Consider the following 22,404-nt stretch of genomic DNA (forward strand, 5'->3'; position numbering starts at 1 on the left):
TCCAGACAGACTCGTACTTGAGTGGATGAGAGTGGTCCTGGGCTTCCCTGGTGGCGCAGTGGTTGGGAGTCTGCCTGCCAATGCAGGGGACACGGGTTCGAGCCCTGGTCTGGGAGGATCCCGCATGCCGCGGAGTAACTAGGCCCGTGAGCCACAATGACTGAGCCTGCGCGTCTGGAGCTTGTGCTCCGCAACAGGAGAGGCCGCGACAGTGAGAGGCCCGCCACCGCGATGAAGAGTGGTCCCCACCTGCCACAACTAGAGAAAGCCCTCGCACAGAAGCAAAGACCCAACACAGAAAAAATAAATTAATTTTTAAAAAAAGAAAGCTGTTGTATGTAGAAAACTTAAAAAAAAAAAAAAGAGTGGTCCTGTCTTCAAGCAAACCCAGAACTAACGCTAGCCTGTCACTAGCTGGTTGGTCACCAGTCAAATCCAGTTTATTCTTATGAAGGCCCTTCTGAGTTATCCCAAGGCCACACAAATAATCTGCAAAGAGAGGGTTAGGAGACATTCTCTGCTTTGGTTTTCATACTTAAATATCAGCCCTTACCAGTCTTGACTCCCTAGTGAATTCTGACTGTTTCTAAAAAGCAAGCCCATCCTCAATGGACAAATCCTGCCATCCGTGACAAGGGTTAAAGGCTGTTCCATGCTCCTGAAAGCAAATCCAAAAATCATTCCCAAAAAGTTCTGAAGGGACTTATTTGAAGGACAAGTCACTGGAATGTGAGGAAATTGGTTTGTTCAAAAAGCAGACACACTGATCTCTGTGTGCCCTCCAGTATGAAGGAAGCCCTCCCGGGAACAGATTCTCCCTCCCTGGAGTACCAGTCAGCCGCAGGCCGGTCTCAGGGAGGCGCACACGAAGACCCACTGCTCAAAACACAGCTCCTTCTGTGCGGGAACCAAAGGAGCTAAAAGACTCTGAAACCAATGTAGCAAATTCTGTTGAGCCTTCCTTCTTTAAACTCCAACTTGACAAATTTATTAAAGCAAGAAAAGCCAAGGGAAATTAAAAATCCCACGTGGATGACAGTTTCAAATTCACCCATTTGTGACCCCCGCCCTCATACAAACCTGCTGCACAAGGCCACAGGCAGCCAGGGAAGACTTTCAACTCCTTCTTTACCACACCCCTCCCAGTGATAAACAATCCGCCAATGCAGCAGCAACACTGTACTTACCCTGTTTCCAGTGACCAGGAAGGAAACACTCCCGAAAAACCTGAAACCTCAAAAGGAGGGGGAGCCTTTGGAAACTAACATTTATAAACATCTACTACATGTTGGCGTGGCATATATATTTTCTCATTTAATCCTCACAGCCCTGAAGGGTGGCAACATCCTCGTTGTACAGTTAAAATGAGAACCGCAGCTCAGAAGGGTAAGTACCCAGCCTAAGATTTCCAAACAATCAAATGCAGATCAGGATTTAATGCCAGTTTTCCCTCCCTCTCCTTCCACAATGAATGATTGGGGATTTCACATGAATTTCTCTCTTCCAACAGACTCTACACAGAATCTGGGAAGTCCTCCTCACAGACCGTACCTTCAGTGACAGGCAGTCCTACTGGATTTTGTGAAGAGGACAGACCAGCCTTTCTTGTCTCACTGCTGCACGTGGCGGGGAAACTACCACTAAGAAAGGACAACGGGGCTTAAGTTATAGGACGAACTACACACGTTCGAAGTAGGGAGAGTTTATCTTGTACCGAAAACCCTACTAAGACACTATGATACAACCTAATAAGGCTGAGTCTGTATGTCCAAATTGGGATTGAACTATACTGTAATTTGTTCCCTCCCACCCATGGAAGTGATCAAAGTGAAACAGAGTTCATTTGTATAAAAAAATTCCAAGTATAAAACAGCTTGGAGATCTACGGAAACTAACCCATAATTTTCTTTGAGCTAGATATATAACATACCTGTTGAATTTTAAGTATCAGCTAAAGTCAACTGACAGTTGAATCTTCTCCATCCAGTAATCAAACTAGTGCCAGACTCAACCGCTTGAGGATGCAAAGCTGATTGTCTTTAGTCCTTTGTCCCCTTGCTATTCAAACTGTGGTCTGTGAATAGCAGGCTAGGCATCACTTAGGAGGTTGCTGAGTGTACAGAATCTCTCCTATGGAATCAGAATCTGCCTGTTAACAAGATGCCCAGTGAAGCTCTGAGGAAAACCTGAAATGTAGCAGAAATGCAGACTCAAAGCATGTCCAGGGCTCCCTTCATTCCTAGTCACCCTTTGCATTGGTCCCATACAGACCCAGCCCCTTCCCATACTGTCTCGGGGGACCTTTGGAATAACCCAGGCCCCCCACCTCCCTCACACGTACCTGCCATCATCTCAGAGCCTGTTCCCTCCTAGTTTAAGATCTTCAAGAGACCATGTCTCTTCATCTCTTTATCCTTAGAGTCTGGCAACTCATTACCTGGCTCCACAGCAGGCTTGGGATAAAGTTGCTAAACTCCCCGAATTTCAACACAAAAGAGAGCCAGGAAGAGTTGGGTAGGTCAACTAAGGTCACAGGCAGTCAGGGGCCAAGCCACAGCCAACCTTCTGAACCAAGGAGGCACAAATGGGACTCATGTCTATGTCTCTTTTTTCTTTCTTTCCAAAACCCACTCACCCATTTTGGATATCTCAATTCTTGTCCCATGTTCTGAGAACTACTTTGCTTTTGCCTAAGCTCATTAAAACAAAAATTCCACCCACACTATACTTCAAAAGATACAAAAATACAAATTTAATTGAATACTTAATGATATGGATTTCACATGAGCCAAAGTGGACAGCTGCTGAGTACCTGTTCACATTTGGCCAACTAACATGGTGTCCTGGTTGCAGCCCATGACACTGCTCCACCATCACAGCATCTTTTCTCCTTGTTTTATACTCTTAAGAGATAGGGTAGGTTTGCTTTATTAACAACTCCAAGAATCATTTTCTTCAGTTGCAAAGGAGGCTTCTAAAATGAAAATCTGTTACCACTAAGATCTGAGCGACAGAGCAAACCTCCCGATGGGGCTGAGTGACAACTACCAAAACGTTCAGGCTGCTCCTGGGCCACCAAGGCCCATCGGGCCAGTCAAGACCACCCAGAGCACTCATGTTTCCTCCAGACAGCCATTCCTGAGCCAGCTGGGTTGGGTCCCACTTGTCCTGGCTTGCACCAACACAAAGAAAACCTCAAGAATATTAGCCCTGCCTTTTTTTAAGGAGAAAAGTAACGATTTTAAAAAATGGGCTTTAGGGCCTCCCTGGTGGCGCAGTGGTTGGGGGTCCGCCTGCCGATGCAGGGGACACGGGTTCGTGCCCTGATCCCGGAGGATCCCACGTGCCGCGGAGCGGCTGGGCCCGCGAGCCATGGCCGCGGGGCCTGTGTGTCCGGAGCCTGTGCTCCGCAACGGGAGAGGCCACAGCAGTGAGAGGCCCGCGTACAGCAAAAAAAAAAAAAAAAAAAAGGGCTTTAAAAAAACCACAGATCATGTGGGAAGCACACCTTTCTCAATAGAGGAGAAAGCAGCTCACATTATGACAAAGAATCATACCAAACACCTCAGACTGAAGGAGGAAATATTTCATGACACTAATCAGACAATGCTGAAATAAAACTGTTTGGTTTGAAGCTTTGAATAAGTTCCAAGTTTTTATATTTCACAATTTGTAGAGTCCACAGTCTGCTCAATAAAAGCAGTAGTAAGATTTCACAAACTATTATACAATTTAAATCTTATGAATTTAATTTCATAAAAATTTAGGTGCACATATTCTTACCAGCTAACCTAAGAATGCAGTTTTTATCTATAGTCTAAAATACTTTAATCTTAATACTTTAAAAGATTTAGTTCCAGCACTGAAAATAATCCCATCACTTTGTTTGTTTTTACATGTTTCACAATAAAAAGGTTGTGCTCCTAGTCAAAAAGATCCACAGACTAATTCAGCATGTAAAAAATAATTTTACAAAACATCCAAGACAACCTTTCAAATCCACTTTTATTTTCCTTTTTCCTCCTCACATACAGAGCTTCTCCACACACTGCATTTCTTGCAGCTATAAAGTCATTTGACGTTGGTCAGGTACCATTTTATCCCCCTAAAACTTTGCTGGCATCAAAATATGACAGTTAACCAGTGTTAAATCTATAAAATATTTACATAGCACAGCACATTAAGCTTTAGACACTTGGCAATTAAACCACATAAAAATTGGACAATACCCCCATCCTACATGTTCAGAATCAGGTGTTCACAGTCCCCATCTGGTGACTGTACATGGTTCAAAACGCAGCAGAGGCAACAGGCAGTTACTTTGAAGGATACCGAACACTATGGTCTGGAAGCACATTATGATGTTACCCCAGTGTCATGTACCACTCCACCTTTCTCCAGGGCGGTCTCATAATTCTGGAATGGCAGGTCCAGCTGATACAAAATGAAGACAGACAACACAACGTTTACTCTGTGGAGATATCTTAACTCCTACTATGGACGCACGGTGATTTTGAATACAACTCGTCCTAAAAACTTGTCACGATCATCCTGGTTTTTTAGGTTGGGTGATCCATCAATCTTGCACTCAACTGTGACTTCGTTTATGTCATTTCTATTACCAAAGATGAGCTGGACGGCAACTAATGGCTGTAGATAGCTCCCCTGGCAAATAAAGGAAAATACATTAATTCAAATTCTGCAATAACTTTACACTTTATCAGGAGTTTGTTTATTCTGTAAAATTAAAAAACCAAGATTTTAATTTAATAATTAGATCTATTATTTTTTAATCCTCTACCTTTTTCCCCCCCTTAGCTGGATATTCATTTATTTTCACTTTAATTTTTATTGATAAAAGTGTTTATGACTATGAATTTTCCTCTAAGCACTGCTTTAAATGTATTCCATAGGTTGTGGTTATGTTGTGCTTCATTGTTTTTTAGATATACTAAAATATCTAAAAAACATTTTTTAGATATTCTTTTTTTTTTTTTTTTTTTGCGGTATGTGGGCCTCTCACTGTTGTGGCCTCTCCCATTGCGGAGCACAGGCTCTGGACGCGCAGGCTCAACGGCCATGGCTCACGGGTCCAGCCGCTCCGCAGCATGTGGGATCTTCCCGGACTGGGGCAAAAACCCGTGTCCCCTGCATTGGCAGGCGGACTCTCAACAACTGCGCCACCAGGGAAGCCCTAGATATTCTTGGTTTGAGTTTCCCCCTTTCCCCAAGAGTTGATTAGAGAGTTCCCACCTCCTCCCTCTTTTGGAAGGGCCCTTTTATTTCAATAATTTCTAGTTTTCCTGCATTGTGATCAGAAAGTATTATTGTGATATATTCCTATTTTATGACACTTGAGCATGCATTTTTTATGATAAAGTTTTGTGACTGTTCTGGTGTTTGAGAAGGGTATGTATTGTATCTATCTATATATTAGTATGTTTGATAAACATGCAGAAGATCTACCTCACTGATTATGTTACTTAGGTTTCTAACATCCTTACTTATGGTTGCTGTGTGACTCGGTACAAATATACTCATAATTGTTTTGCCATCACTGTGGTTTCTAAATACAATTCTTCACTAAAAGGAACTAGGGGCTGATTCCAGGGCTGAAGCAGGGAAAGTACAAGAAGAACCTGGAACATCTTGTGGTGCCAGAAAGTAAGGAAGTGCTACAGGAATCAAGGGAACATGTCTAAAGGACACAGGAGCCAGAGCAGCCTGAAGGTCTCCCACCAGCCAAATGTGGGACAATATTAGCACCAAAATAAATGATTATAACATATAACCCCTGAATTAAATAAGAATCCATGAGAATATACTGATATAAATAAATAAACAGTGGAGAAGGAAAAGCTCTTCCTTAGAGTGGAATGCCAACTAGTAAATGGAAAAAGAAAAGATGAACTTAGAAAAAACATTTGAGAACAAGTCTATTAGTAACTGATTGTGGAAAGAATTGACAAATGCTAAAGTTACAGGAGAAATAATTTTACAAACTCTCCAAGTATTCTCCCCACATGATACTTATTGATTACAAAGAAAAAAAAAAGTATCACTTTACATTAGGGAGACCTGGCTGACACCACCTTAACAAGGTGAACACCACCATTAATGGGGCTCAACACCACGTCCCTCCTGACATGCTATTCTGAAAAGGACATAACATTTCCTCTGAGGCATTCCTGCCGAAAATGTACAACCTACATTTAATCATGAAAAACATCAGATAAACTCAAACTGAGGAACATAAACCAACAAAGTAAGCCAAAAAAGGTCTGTACTCATTTCTGAAGAGCTCAAGGGCATGAAACAGACAGACGGAGGAACTGTTCCAGGTTATAGGTGACTAACAGTGTAACATCCTAGACCAGGAAAAAACTTTTTTTTTTTTTTTGCAATAAAGGACATTATTGGAACAACTGGTGACATTTCAACAAGATCTGTAGATTAGATAATAGTACAGTATCAATGCTAATGGTTATATATGATAATGTCCTTATTTTTAGGAACTTTAATGTAAAGAGCATTTAGTGTAAAGAGGCACCATGTTTATCACTGAGTGCCAATGATGGTTCAGGGGAAAAATTTATATATATATATTTTATATACATATATATATATACATACATACATATACATGTGTATATATATATATATATATATATATATATATGGAGACTGATAAGACAAATGGGAGATCTGTGTAAAGGGTCTATAGGAACCCTTTGTACTATTCTAGCCACTTTATGTTTAAAATCATTTCAAAATAAAAAGTTTACTAGTATACATACAAAATGCTATTTATATACATATACTTAAAGAAAAACTATGGAAGAAATTATACTACAATAATAGTTATCTCTGGATAATGACTTCTTTACTACTTCTCTATATTCTTTAAATAAGCACACCCTAAGAAATGAAAGAGAAAACTGTATTTTGAAAATAATCATCCTTTAACTTAGCTGCTTCGGTTTTGTGCTTGTAGTTAAGACCTGGAGTCTCCATTTGCCATCACAATTTGTATTTAAAAACCAGAATAGATGATGCACACGTTACATAGGGCATACGTCTACCTAATCCAGACAACTGGCATTTTAATACAGACTACCAATTTTCCAAGAGTCACTACCACTTAAGAAGTTCTAAATACTTACCTGCAGTTTTTTCCCATAATATGGAAAATATTTTAAATCTATCGTTCCATTGGAAGGATACGTTGATAGCACTGCTGTGTTTTCACCCTAAAGTTGAAAACAAAACAAACCCTTTTTAGGTCACAAAAAATAGTTTTTAAAAATGTATTTTTATTAAAGCAGTATCACTTATGGACAGTATGAAGAAACTACAATGTTGCTCCAACTGCATTCACTACAAGTGTATTTTTGAAAAGAGACTTACTCATGTTGATTTAAACCGTTTGACACAAACTATCCTGATTTCCTGATACATCTTATATACTTTTCCATGACAGTCCCTTTAACGTACAGCCAGATCTACTCATGCAACGTCTGTAAAATCTTCTCTGCCTTCCAACTACCAAATGTCAGTTCTCCAGCCACGGACAGCAGGATTGCACAAGTAGGTCTGGGACCAATGAATCCTGAAATGAATGAACTATTGTGCTTCCAGACTGGAAAGCAATAGCTGCCACACCTAGAAGGTACCACTCGGGCCTGGCAGGCAGCAGGTCCGAAAGGTTCACATGATTCACAACCATGATCACTGTGAACCGCGGTGGAAACCAGGATGCAGCTGACAAACTGCTGGGGGAAATTCAAAGTACTCCAAGGAATACCCTTCTCAACCAAGTTAAATACCACATTTCCCGTGAATAATGTTTACGAGCACATGTACATCAGGTAGAAGTATCATATGTCTACTGCAATTATATTCCATGCATTAAAAAAACTGATACAGGAACTTCCCTGGCGGTCCAATGGTTAAGACTCTGCGCTTCCACTGCAGGGGGCACGGATTCCATCCCTGGTCAGGGAACTAAGATCTGGGATGCCGCTAGGCACAGCCAAAAAATAAATTTAAACAAACAAACAAGCAAACAAAAAACTGATACAACAAAAAAGAAACAGACTCTCAGATATAGAAAACAAATTAATAGTTACCTTTGGGGAGAGGGAAGGGGAGAGGGGCAATATAGGGGTAGGGGATTAAGAGGTACAAACTACCATGTATAAAATAAATAAGCTGGGCTTCCCCGGTGGCTCACTGGTTGGGAATCCGCCTGCCAATGCAGGGGACATGGGTTCGAGCCCTGGTCCGGGAAGATCCCACATGCCGCGGAGCAACTAAGTCCATGCGCCACAACTACTGAGCCTGTGCTCTAGAGCCTGCAAGTCACAACTACTGAGCCCGCATGCCACAACTACTGAAGTCCACGCGCCTACAGCCCGTGCTCCGCAACAAGAGAAGCTACCGCAATGAGAAACCCACTCACCACAACAAAGAGTAGCCCCCGCTCACCGCAACCAGAGAAAGCCTGCATGCAGCAACGAAGACCCAACGTAGCCAAAAACAATAAATAAGAATATAAAATAAATTTATAAAAAAATAAAAATAAAAAATAAATAAGCTACAAGGATAAATTGTACAGCACAGGGAATATAGCCAATATTTTATAATAACTATACATGGAGTATAATATTTAACAATTGTGAATCACCGTGTTGCACACCTGAAACTTACGTAATATTATAAATCAACCATACCTCAAAAAAAAACTGATATACATGATAACGATACAAATCTAGTATTCTTCTTGAAAAATAAGCAATTTATGAAAATTCTCATGTAACACATTCTGAATAGACCCAATAGTAATGACTATAACTTTTACACATACTGAGTAGATGACAGACAACAATGATTAAAATCAGTGGCAACTTCACAAGGCACTAATTAAAATAAAACATTACTAAATGTTTGCATTCTAGATTTGAATAAATGAATTTCTACTTTTGAAAGCATACATGAAACACTATAGCAAAACTAAGAATCTCCTCTAAGGGAAGCCATACTGTGCTTACTTCACTTAACCACCACAAAGTAGCAGATGTGCATGGGGTGAGAGAAACACATGCACAAGCGACACAGGCAAGACAGCAAAGCATAAAGCGATGACAACCCACAAAAAGGGCAAGTTCTAACGATCCAGATCAACAATATGTAAAAAGAACAGGAGAGGGGCTTCCATGGTGGCACAGTGGTTAAGAATCCACCTGCCTACGCAAGGGACATGGGTTCGAGCCCTGGTCAGGGAAGATCCCACATGCCGTGGAGCAACTAAGCCCACGTGCCACAAGTACGGCATGCCTAGAGCCCGTGCTCCACAACAAGAGAAGCTGCTGCAATGAGAAGCCCGTGCACCGCAAGGAAGAGCAGCGCCCACTCGACTCGAACGAAGACCCAATGCAGCCAAAAAAAAAAAAAAGAACAGGAGATAACAAGGCTAAGGGAAACTGTAGAAGCCATTTTTCATTCACTATTCAAACACCACCCTACGTTTGTACTCCTTAATTTTAAAAAAGTTAAGTCTAAAAAGAATCTAAAAGGAGTAGATATATGTGTATGTATAACCGATTCACTTTGCTGTACACCTGAAACTAACACAACATTGTAAATCAACTATACTCCAATAAAAATGAAAAACAAATAAATAAAAACAGAATACATGCTAATAAAAAAGTTTAAAATAACATTTTATAAGGAGAAAAAAATAGTCACTTTGATATAAGTACTTTTGTACATTAATTACTTTTTTTTTTTTTGCGGTACGCAGGCCTCTCACTGCTGTGGCCTCTCCCGCTGCGGAGCACAGGCTCTGGACGCACAGGCCCAGCAGCCATGGCTCACGGGCCCAGCCGCTCCGTGGCACGTGCGATCCTCCTGGACCGGGGCACGAACCCACGTCCCCCGCATCGGCAGGCGGACTCCCAACCACTGCGCCACCAGGGAAGCCCCATTAATTATTTTTAACCTATTTTTCCTTAATAATTCATAGAAACACAGAGATGTTCCCCAAAATGTAAAAGGTTTTCTTTAATTAATTAATTAATTAATTAATATTTATTTTTGGCTATGTTGGGTTTTTGTTGCTGTTCATGGGCTTTCTCTAGTTGTGGCAAGCCGGGGCTACTCTTCATTGCGGTGCGCGGGCTTGTCATTGCGGTGGCTTCTCTTGTTGCAGAGCACGTGCAGCACTTGGGCTCAGGAGTTGCGGCACATACGCACGGGCTTCAGTAGCTGTGGTGCACGGGCTTAGCTGCTCCACGGCATGTGGGATCTTCCCGGACCAGGGATTGAACCCATGTCCCCAGCGCTGGCACGTGGATTCTTTTTTTTTTTTTGCTGTATGCGGGCCTCTCACTGTTGTGGCCTCTCCCGTTGCGGAGCACAGGCTCCGGACGCGCAGGCCCAGTGGCCATGGCTCACGGGCCCAGCCGCTCCGCAGTATGTGGGATCCTCCCAGACCAGGGCACAAACCCGTGTCCCCTGCATCGGCAGGCGGACTCTCAACCGCTGCGCCACCAGGGAAGCCCTGGCACGTGGATTCTTAACCACTGTGCCACCAGGGAAGTCCCGGGTTACAGTTTATTGAGCACTTCAGTGTGTATTTTCAGCCAGATACCACACTCAGTTTATATTTACCTCATTTAGGCCTAAAACCCTTAAGTGTGTAGGATCAGTTATAGAGAGGGGAACTGAGGCTCAGAGTTATGGTCACATGCTCAATTAATTGTTCTATGGGTTTGTGCCTAAGCCATCACTTTGGCAGACTTTTACTTAAAATTAACATTTAGGAATTGTGAAATAATAAAATGCGTATCTGAACAATGATGAGATACTTTACGGTGAAGCTACATGTCATGGTTTTCTAAGTATACGAATGGCATCGTATTGGAAACCATGAGCAACTAAGTCCAAGAGTCTATTAGCAGTCACTAAGTTCCACTGAAAACAAAATAAAGGTTTAAAACTAATGTATTTTGGTTCTTCTGTATGGTCATCACCTGTAAATAACTTGAAGAATGCACACCAAATGTTCTAAGCAGTGATTAACTCTGGGTAGCATTTACCAAATGTTTTCCTTCTGCATTTTTCTAAATTTTCTTAAATGAACACGATTCATTTTTATAAGAAAATTTAAAAAAACACTAATGACATAAATATGAATATTACATCTTTTGCAGGAACCATCCTTTAAAATTAAAGGCCACCTCTAAAAGCATCAATGTCATCAATGTTTTAGTGTTTCCAGGACTCTTAACTTGTATGAAAGCAATTAAGGGACTGCCCCAGTGCAGGGTGCCGGGGTTTGATTCCTGGTCAGGGAACTAGATCCCACGTGCCTCAACTGAGTTCGCATGCCACAACTAAGGAGCCCACGTGCTGCAACTAAGGGGCCGGCAAGCTGCAACTAAGGAGCCCACCTGCCGCAAGTAAGACCAGGCTCAACCAAATAAATAAATAAATAAACAAAAACAAGACCAAAAAAAAATCCTTAAAAATAAATAAATAAAAGCAGATCAAAGTTAAGAACACAAGACAAAATAAAAGACAAATGTATTATATAAAAAGTAAGTCAACTAAAGAATTTACACTAAGAACACTTGATTATAGACAAATCTAATGGAAAACAGCAATATGGTGATATGCAGTAAATGTTGCCATCTCTTCACAGAGCCACACCTCGAAAATTTATGGATTCCACCTGATTACTCCTTTGTCACTAGCCTACAAGTAAAATGCAGTTTTACAAAGATTTCCTCCAATTTTGTGTTTTTTTCTAAAAACAAAAATATTCCACAACTAAGTAAACAAAACAAAAACCCCATCTATTATTTTGGTTATTTTATGTACTTTCCACACAACTCTTCAAAGCAAAAGGGACAGCAAATTGAAATCTGAGTCATTAGACCAGATGTCCCCCCAACTGTTCTAGAAGCAAAAGATACATAACAGATAACAACGAGAAAAATCCATTTATAATCCTAAGTGAAGAGTTAACACGGAGTAGTTTATACTGGCCAAAGGCTTACAGAAGTGAAACCTTAGGCAGGGAGTGGAAGGCTTTTGTCCTTCTGGCTGTGTGTGTGTGTGTGTGTGTGTGTGTGTGTGTGTGTGTGTGTGTGTGTGTGTGTGTGTGTGTGTGTGTGTGTGTGTGTGTGTGTGTGTGTGTGTGTGTGTGTGTGTGTGTGTGTGTGTGTGTGTGTGTGTGTGTGTGTGTGTGTGTGTGTGTGTGTGTGTGTTTTCCTTTCTTGATGGTGTTGGCTCCACAGACCCACAGGTCCAAGTATATCTACATCGTCTGCTCACATGCAGAGGCAAAAGTTCCTGCACACAGGACACTCATAAAATCAGCACTTCCACCTGGCTGAAGGCTCACAGCCAGCTTCGGGAACCTTCTACTGGAAAGAATTGCAAGCCAGGGGGATCACAGAGTTACACAATACATTTCCTAAATCTGTCTTGTAGGTGTAATGTTTTCTCCTGTTTTGAGATGACAGTAGAAGCTCACTAGATTTTCAGAAGGATCTGTATACCAAGAAAAACTCAGCTTAGATGCAGCATCTGGTTTTAAGTGAGATTCTGATTTTTTTATCCAAGTTTCCTGCTGAGCTGACTATGGCATAAGGAGATAAAGTGAGCTGCCTATGGTCACACATGCATACTTCAACCCAGATGAGAAAACCACAAACTTCCCAGATTTTCATTCTGTTCTAACTCGTGAATAAATACTCAAAATAAATCAATAAGGATATTCTAAAGCATGAGTTCTCAGAGTGTGGGTCCCAGACCAGCAGCATCACCATCACCTGGAAACTTTAGTTAAAAACGCAAATTTTGCAGCCTCACCCCAGACCTACTGAGTCAGAAACTGCAGAACTGGGACCTAAGAAACCCTCCAAGTGATTCTGATGCATGATCAGATTTGAGAACCACCCAGAAAGAAGTTTCTGCCCAAATAAGAAATCCATTCATCGTTAAAAGGGATTACAGTTTTCTTTGGCAAACAACTTTAGAAGTGATTTCAATGTAACATTTCAAGTAAGACACTTCTGACATATTAACTGGAGCTGGAATGCTAATACTTTACACAATGATAAAATTAAGTTTAGAACTTAACAGTTTCTCCTGAGAACTCTTACCCATCATTTACATATTTGTCTTAGTTGAACTTTGCAGCATGGAGAGAAAACAAAAGAAATTATGAAAGGAAAACAGCACAGCGCTCTGGAAAAAATAAAGTAGGGATGAGAGAGCAAAATAATGCCTCTACCTTAAGGGAAATGTACCATGTTTCATTAAATCTCAGATGCCACTGATGTACACCAATTTATGTACTATTAAGAAAGAAAACATCTTATACACTATTAAGACACTATCAGTTATAAGGCCAACCCCAATTCTGGTGTTATCAAGCTAGAAAAAAGAAAATGAATCTTAAAATAAGTGAAATATGGTATATGTAAATATAAAGGCAAAGTATGTGAAATCAAATGCACATGGAAAATAAGTCTTTTTGAATTATCATTAGCAAACAGAGAAGGGCTACCCCCAAAGGTTGGTGGAGATTTATTCTTCTAAGAATGGCACTACAATGGACTTTAAAGATGTGACAGGGAAGAAAAAAGTGACTAAATTCATCAGACTTTTAAAGTATTTTTAAGATACACTAAAGCTTTAACAGAAATTGGGTTATTTTCTGAATACTAACCTTCAAAATACATTCTATCCTTGGTTCTCCTTGAGGCTTTAATCCAATTATCTAAGGTAAAGAAACATTGATTAACTGAAACATCACAACTGTATACAACAGAACCTCCTCCTTCATTGCTGGGGACACAGGGGTGGGAGGGTTGAGATTAACACTAACACTGCATTAAAACACTGTTACCTCTGCCTTTTACTTTAATTTTATTTTAGAGGATTAGAACAGACTTTTCAATATAATAATCTTACCAATTATCTATCTTATTATAGTACTGGGGCTATTTAGAAAATAAATCAGTTATCAAAGAATTGACCAAAACACAGCATTGCACTTTGCTACCCTAAAACAAGAAATAAATAGAAACCTTTACATTTCATTATTTATATGAACACACCATTAATGCAAATAAGAATGGCAAAGGCATAATATAATAACTGTTCTTCATGAAAATATATTAGGTCACAACCCTACCATGTTTCCATAAGGCTTCCACAGAGCCCTGCTGTATTTCACATGTATCTGTTCTACAAAACATATACACTTAATGAATCCCATTTTGAGGACTCTCATAGCACCATTCAGTTCCATGTAATGAGGCTTTCATTTATGTGGTTGATATAACTAACTCTGTATGAATGATAACAGATATTTATCCATATATTTTGTGAGAGGAGTTTTTGGCCTTTTGAATTATATGCATTTTAATTTATATTTTATAATTTTATAATTTATATACATTTTAATGTGAATGCCTGTAAAATATAAGTACTCCTCCCGAAAGACAAGTATTGTTGCAACCGAAATAATAATTTCAAGAGCAATAACTATCCGTGCCCTCGCAATGATTTTGGAACAAACTATAGTGGGATTAAATGCCCTGCTACACCCTTATGCAACATGTCACTGCCGAGCCCTGTGTGCCTGATGATGCCTTCCTGTCATGCCTGCAAATTTTGCCCTATCAGCAAGTATAAGCTCACGTCCTCATCATTCAGAGGACATATTGACAAAGAAAATAAACTCAGAAGGTTGGTCCTACGGGAGAAGGAACTGGAATTTCTTCTCTTGGCTTTATATTGGGAACAGATTTTCCATCAATCTAGGTGTTGTGAAGATACTCCTAGGAGGCAGGGATTACAAAAGGCATCCCTGTTGGAGGGAATGGATTTAATTCATCTTACAAACTAGATCACCTGGTTTCACATTACAGTTAGCCCTCCCTATCCAGGGGGGGTTCCACATCTGCCGATTCAACCAATCGCAGATCAAAAACATTTGGGGAAAAAAATTCCAGAAAGTTCCAAAAAGCAAAATTCGAATTTGCTGTGTGCTGACAACTTTTTACACAGCACTTACACTGAATTAGGTAGAAGTACTCTAGAGATGCTTTTGAGTACACAGGAGGATGTGCGCAGGTTATATGCAAATACTACACCATTTTATATAAGGGACTTGAGCACCTCCAGATTTTGGTGTCCTCAGGGGTCCTAGAATCAATTCCCCACAGATACCGAGGAATAAACTATCTGGATTTCTTGTGTGGATTGTGAAAGCTCATTTCTACTTTATTTAACAGTATGTGGTTATGTATGAGCTCCCTAGCATTTCTGAGGAAAGTAGGGGTCCCCTTGAAATAGTTGTTCAGATTGCTCCCACTTCCTGGCCTACCCATCTTGCCTTCAGTTTCACCTCCACTTTGTTAACCTTAGTTCTTAAGTGTTGCTAAAACATCCCATTAAAAGTTTATTGAGTGCCTACTATGTGCCAGGCAATGTTTCAGAATGATTTCCGGAGTGCTATGAGATAATCAGAAACTGTCGCTGTCCATGGGGACAAGGGAAGGAGAGGCTGGAGGGAAGCCACTCTGGGCCCTTAAGGGTCTAGCTGGCTCTCCCTACAGGGAAACTCCTTATTCAGCAGTGCCAACTTCAGAAGACTCACGTTTTAGTTTTATTAGGGATGGTAACTTTAGTGATATGTAAACTCAAGACCTTGAGAGGCCTGCACCTGTTTAGGAAATTGCCTTTTCTCTGCGTAAATGACCAGGAATTACCTCATTCTTCAAGGGAGACCATACAGGCCTCAACAGGTTAACTGTACGAGAACACAACTCTGCAGTACCATTTATAGAGCAGCAAGGCACAGGGTTTGGAGATCATTTCATTATGCAAGGAAAGCATCTTCCTTTTGCACAATGACTCCACAACATTGTTACTTAGATGTAGACAACATCAGCTTCTTGGTTTGCTAATGGCTATACAATTCAGGCACTTTCTCTGGAAAACATGGCAAAATGCTGCTGGGTTCATTTTAATGCAAATTTATCTCTATTTCTACTATTTAATTACATAGACATATACTATAAAGCTATGCTTTGCTATTAAATATTCAGAAAAAGTTAAATAGACCAAAACTTTATAAGTTTGCCATGGGATTTTAAATTACATTGCCACACAGGATGCAAAGATGAGCACAGCACATTAACACAACCATGCTGTGGGCATGATCCCCAGAATACCTGATTCCTGAAGATCTGATCTACACTTAAGTGCATATAGCTAGTTCCAAAAGAGAAAAACTGAAGTTGTGTTACTCCCTAATTTATGACTAATTTATGAACCAATTGTTTTTTTCTGTATTAATTTTCCAAAGGTCAATATCACTGTTAGCTTTTTACACAAGCTACCACCAAGTGAGAGAGCACTGAATAAATAGTTGCCAGCTTCTTAACAGAAGAGATTTGGAAAAAGCAGCAGCAGCAATAAATTATGTACATACTCTGTTCATTTTCACAAGAATACAAGGGCGTCCTGTGGAGTAGCCAAACTCGGGATCATTCACACCACTGCATGCTTCAAGTAAGACAAGAGGAAACTGACATGAAGAATATTCTGGACCCTTCTGCTCAAAAAACTTTCCACTGGTACAATTTGTGAGATTCTTCTGTTCTTCTAAGCCATATGCTAAAAAGGAAACAGCCAAAAAGGACCTTAAACACAACCAGAAATATATCATCCTTTGGACAACGTTCTTCAAAGACAAAAACAGCAATGCCATTTACTGGAAAATTTTGGGGAAAGAATGTTAAGTCTGTTCCTTTAAAGTCTAACTGCTATCTAGCGCTTTGCAGTTTATTTCATTTCAATACAAACTGGGTGACAGACAGATCTCTTTTGTCACCATTAGGTGGCACCAGCCACAGCTTACAGCATTATCTGAACGCCTTCGATGCTCTTGGCCCAAAAGATACAATGGTGAGGACATAAAAACGCATTACCTCTGCCCTTACGGAGGTAATTTACAGTGTAGTGGGTAAGACAGGTGTGGAGGATAAAATCATAAACGAAGGGCCTAAAGAAAGGGGTACATGTGAGTTAACGTTAGCTTCCAAAAGGGTGTTTTCAGCAGAGGTGGACTTAACGAGATAGATCCAAAGGGGATGAAGGAGTAAAATGGTTACAACTTGGCGATAGGGAAGGAAGGAGAGGGAGACAATTCAACGATTTTTCGAATGTTTGCTGTGCACTTGACAGAGTGTTAGACAAAAGGGCACAACGGGGAGCCAGTCTGCTATGGACCCTGCCCTCAGTGAGCTTAGGCTATTGCAAGGCACTCACTCATAAACAGGGTGCCACAATGCCTCAATAAGAACTGCTGATGTGTGGGTATAACTGGTACCAGAAAAAGGCCAACCTAAAATGAATTCAACCAAAAACAGGAACCAAAATTTCAAAGTACTCGCATTTACTGATTTAACTTTATTTATTTATTTAAATTTATTTAAATTTGTTCATTTGCTTGCTTGCCATGCCGAGAGGCTTGTGGAATCTTAGTTCCCGGGCCAGGGATTGAACCCAGGCCCCGGCAGGGAAAGTGCTAAACCACTGGACCACCAGGGAAGTCCCAAAGTAAACACATTTAAAAGGAAGTATGGGTCTTTCCCTTAAAAAAAAAAAAGTCAAAAATTTTGGTTTCAACTTTTATTTATCAAAAATTAGGATATCATGGGAACTATGTACCCATTAAATAGCCAAGAATGACTCAGGTATTGGGGGGTTGGACAGGAGTAAACTTTTACAACAAAACAGTGCCACTGACATTCATCACTCCTTTTTGACTTTCGTGGCACAATCATGAATGTCATTTGGCAGAAAACATTCAAGGCCTACATCAGTTTCCTCCAAGGGCTTCTCCTGCATATTCTCTGTTGGTACAGTTCATCAGGGACCATTTTTGTATGATGCCAACTTCCACTTCTAAACAAAACCGCTCTAAGTCAAGGAGTTGGATGATGAATGGTCAGAATATGAAGACCCCTGCTCAGCTCATGATGGGAACAGAGAAGGGTCCCCATTCCCAGAGAGAGCACAGAACCCCACATTCCTGAGGAAAGTCTAAAGTAAGATAGAAAAAGGTGTAGGTAAACAGGGGGGGAAAGACCTGAAAGATAACTTGAACAATGTAAGATTTTAAATTCTAATTAGTATTCGGGGGCGGGGGGGAACCCAGAGCAGATAATGTATCTTTTAACAAGAGACTGTCTTTTAAACACCAGAAAGGCATTCCTAAGAGCAACAACAATTCAAAGTTTAAAAAAAGCGAGGGGGGAGGGCGTGCTGAACACTGAAGATCTAAAAGTAAATCCCCAGTATAATAAAGCAAAAGTAGAAAATGAGAGAAAAACAAGAGATCTAAAACCCAACAACTAACAGAATAGCTCTAGAAAGAGAACGAGAAAACTGAGGTGAGGAAATTTTCAAGTAATAATAGTTTCCTCAACTGGAGAATCTAACTCTTCATCCTGAAAGACTCCATCAAGTTCCCAGCAAAGTGATATTTTAGAGACTGACACCAACACTTGGAAATTTTAGAACCTTAAGGAAATACATTTAAAAACAAAAACAAAAAATCAACACTGTTGAGCAGAAAAAGGCAAACACAAAGGAACTAAAATTCTATACACAGCTAAACTAGAACAATAAAAGCAGAATAAAGTCATTTTCAGAAATGAAAGGACTAAAAACCTACATTCCATGTATCTTAAAAGAATTTTTAAAATTTAAATACAAATTGAGATATAATTCACATATAACATTATATTAGTTTCAGGTGTACAACACAATGAATGCTTGAATATTTGTACACATTGTGAAATGATCACCACGATGAGTCTAGTTAACATCTTGTCCCTATGTATAGTTACAAATTTTTTTCTTGTGATGAGGCCTTTTAAGATCTACTCTCTTAGGAACTTCCCAGTATGCAATACAGTAGTGTTAACTATCATCACCATGCTGTACATTACATCCCCAGGGCTTATTTGTTTCTAACTGGAAGTGTGTACCTCTTGACCTTCCTTCACCACTTCAGCCCTGCCCCCTGCTGCCTCTGGCAACAACCAATCTATCTGTTCTCTGCATCTACCAGCTTGGTTTTCTTATTTGTTTTGTTTCTTAGATTCCACATGTAAGTGAGATCATTTGGTATTTGTCTTCGTTTATTTCACTTAGCATCACGCCCTTAAGGTCCAACCATGTTGCTGCAAATAGTAAGATTTCATTATTTTTTATGGCTAAATAGTATAGTGGTATATATACAATGGAAGAGTATTCAAAGTTATCTGAGAATATACTCCATCAAAACTAGGGAATAAATAAAGAAAAAGAAGGCAGGAGCCAAGAAACAGTGAATCCAATCCGAAAGGGATCAAACGAACTCCCCAAATGACAGCTGGGTAGTAGAAGCCCTAAACAGAAACCAGTACAGACTGCAGCAGAGGGGAAGGACTCTAGGGAGGAGTGCTCCAGAAAAAAGGGACATAAGAGAACTCTCAAACGATAGTATACAACAAGGGAGTGAGACGAGAGTCTCTACAGATGGTAGAATATGACGTAAAGACGAGTATAAGAAGGCAACCAATCATGAAAATAAAATAGTAATTCAATTACCGTTGAATTGAGATTAGGGGAAGGTCTGAGGCATGTGAGCTAAATCCTCATCTAACATGGCAGGAAGTAAAGACAATGTATAAAAGTGATAAATCAAGAGCCAGCAGATTGTATTTCAAGATACAGAAGAAAAATTCCGTAAGAAAAAGTTCAAAAATATGAAGTTATTTCCTGTTGAAAATGTATCCAGAATCAGACGATTTCTCACAGCCTCACTGCTTCCGACCTTGCCACTATCTCCACTCATCTAGGTGACTGCAATGGCCTCCTAACCAGCTTCCCTGATTCCCCTCTACAGTCGAGTCTCAAAAAACAGCCTGAGTGATCCTTTAAAAATCTGAGTGAGATGATGTTATTCTCTGCTTAAGAACCTCCATCTTGGTCACTGTGAAAGTCAAAGAACTGAACAACAGCCTCTAAGGCCTACACAATCTGGTCTTCCTTTAACTCCCTGACCTCAATCTCCTACTACTCTCTCGCCACTTACTCCGTCCAGCCCCTCTGACTTCCTTGATGAACCCTGAACACACTAGACATTGTGAGCCTCAGGGCCTTTGCACCTACTGCTGGGTAGTTCCATGGCTACTTCCCTCATCCTTAGACCTTTCCTCAAACATTCCCTTTCAATGAGGCCTTCCCAGACCACTCTGCTTAAAATTGCAGCCCTCTCAAACTCTCCCTATTTCCCTTCTCTGCCTTATTTTCCTCCACAGCACTTAATTACCTTCTAACACACCACTAGATTATAAAAACTCCACGAACACAGAAGTTTTCTGTTTGTTCACTGATGGAAATTAGAAGTGCTTGACACAAAAAAGACCCTCAAAAAGAAGTATTTGTTGAATAAAGGAACAGGACTGCAGCTAGAACAGAGTACAGCAGGGAATTACTGTTCTACTTATAAGCCTTTCTTTACTATTTGGTTTTCAAACCATGGATTATACTCTCACAAAAACATCTCTATTTAAATAATAAATATATATTTAACTTTCAAGGGAAAGAGATTTAGGAAGGTAGGTAGTAGAAGACCAGGATCAAAAGGTTTTTGATTTAAGATAGGAGGGAGGTTGAGGATTTCTACATGTTGACAGAAAGGATCCAACAGAGAGGCTAAACATATATGAGAAGGATTAGTAATTAGCATAATGCTTGAGGCAGTGAGAGGGGATGAGATGCAAAATGTGACTGGGACAGGTGGCCTTAGGTAAGAGAAAGGGCAGCTCCCCTTGTCAGAGAAGGAGGAAAATCACAGACAAAAAGGCTGCAACTGAAGGCTGGTTTTACTGGTAACAAGGAAACTGGGGGAGTTCCCACCTGAGTATTTCCAGTTTCTCTTGAAGTTGGAAACCAGGTTATATGAAGAAAGTGAGTTATAGGGGGAAAAGGTAAGGAAGGAGCTAGAGTTTTGAGTAGAGTCTGGAAATCATCCCTTCAGAGAATTACCCAGGGAAATTCAGCAGGATTGCCAGGCAGTAGATCGGATCCATTTGAGGGAGGTGATCACGTATTCACAGTGCTAATTAGTCTTCAGAGGGCAGGCTCAAAGGAAGAGCTCCATCCGGGAATTCCAGGGCTTCATCTAGGGGCATTACACGGCTTCATCTACTTGCAAGTTTTATGACAAACGGATTAAGGGGCGAGGGATTTTAGAGTACTGGCTTAAGTAAAAATGAAATGAAAAACTATGGAATTGACAAGCTTGACCAGAAGGGCAGCTGAGCGGGGAGGGGCTGGGATAAAATACAAGGCTCAGTGAACTGGGAGTCCCAGTGAGGGAGACACAGAGCGAGGGCAAGTTAAGCAAACGAGAAGGTTGTGTAGGGAGCCCCGTCAGCGACCGTGGCAATGGAGTCCTGCACGTCCTAAGAAGCAACTGCAGGAGAGTGTGGCTGAGGAAGAGCGGCGGCAACCATCAACCAAGAGGCCGTGGCGCTTGATGGCTGTTCGTGTGAATGTTAATACCATGGAGTCAGGGCAGACAAAACGGAAGAGAAAACTGGGCCAGGACAGCTATTAGAAAGCACTGCAAACCAGTAGCTCTGAAAAACTCACAACCGATACACAAACATTTTTTTTCTTTTAATGACGAACACCATTCCTCGTCCCCACACCGCAAGCACTACACTGGACCCAAAGATCCAAATCCTTAGAGGCATCATTTTATAATATAGTTTTGCTCCATTAGTCACATGCTATTTGTTTTGATGCAGATATAAATGTTATGCTTCAATGAACTTACTCATGTACTTATTAAAGGGCAGATAAAAAAAAATCAAATAAACTGCCCATTAGGGTTAGGCCCCTACGCTTTCCGTAAGTCAGAATACGGACTAATCATAAATTCATCATGAATAATCGTAAATTCTACTTGCCAAGTCCTCTCAATTGACTGTGTTTAACAGAAAGAAAGAAAAGGCAAGACAAACTCTTAAGAATAATGTTTTCTAAAAGTAATCATAATTTGGTACTAGTTTCTGTAATAACTAAAATCTTTAACTCACTCTAAAAAAAACATACTTACACTTTAGAAATTTCTTAAGGTCACTAATGTACCCTCTATAGGACTCTGGATCAGACACGCTGAATGAAAAATCCAATGCCGTCGCTGGTTTTGGAAAAACCATAAGCCCTATAGAGATAAAAGAAAGGGGGGGGGGGATTAATTATAGCAATTCCCTTCTCTCCTTCCTTCTCCTTACTCTTATCTCTAAAAAGGAA

The 22,404-nt window shown here is 40.4% G+C and overlaps 1 protein-coding gene across 1 annotated transcript in view; it reads right to left on the reverse strand.

Annotated features, from left to right (window-relative positions):
• Positions 1-3,821: 3,821 nt before the first annotated feature.
• The window catches only part of ATP1B3 (ATPase Na+/K+ transporting subunit beta 3), a 41,284-nt gene continuing 22,701 nt past the window's right edge, over positions 3,822-22,404 (reverse strand). Inside the window, exons 3-7 of the mRNA XM_060099585.1 lie at positions 22,208-22,315; positions 16,517-16,701; positions 13,742-13,792; positions 7,164-7,250; positions 3,822-4,665 (exon numbers count right to left, since the gene is read on the reverse strand). Coding sequence (XP_059955568.1) covers positions 4,495-4,665; positions 7,164-7,250; positions 13,742-13,792; positions 16,517-16,701; positions 22,208-22,315 — 602 coding nt within the window. The 3' untranslated portion in view covers positions 3,822-4,494. The remainder of the gene's footprint in view (positions 4,666-7,163; positions 7,251-13,741; positions 13,793-16,516; positions 16,702-22,207; positions 22,316-22,404) is intronic.

Source organism: Mesoplodon densirostris, chromosome 5 (genome assembly GCF_025265405.1).
Source record: "Mesoplodon densirostris isolate mMesDen1 chromosome 5, mMesDen1 primary haplotype, whole genome shotgun sequence".
Lineage (NCBI taxonomy): Eukaryota > Metazoa > Chordata > Mammalia > Artiodactyla > Ziphiidae > Mesoplodon > Mesoplodon densirostris.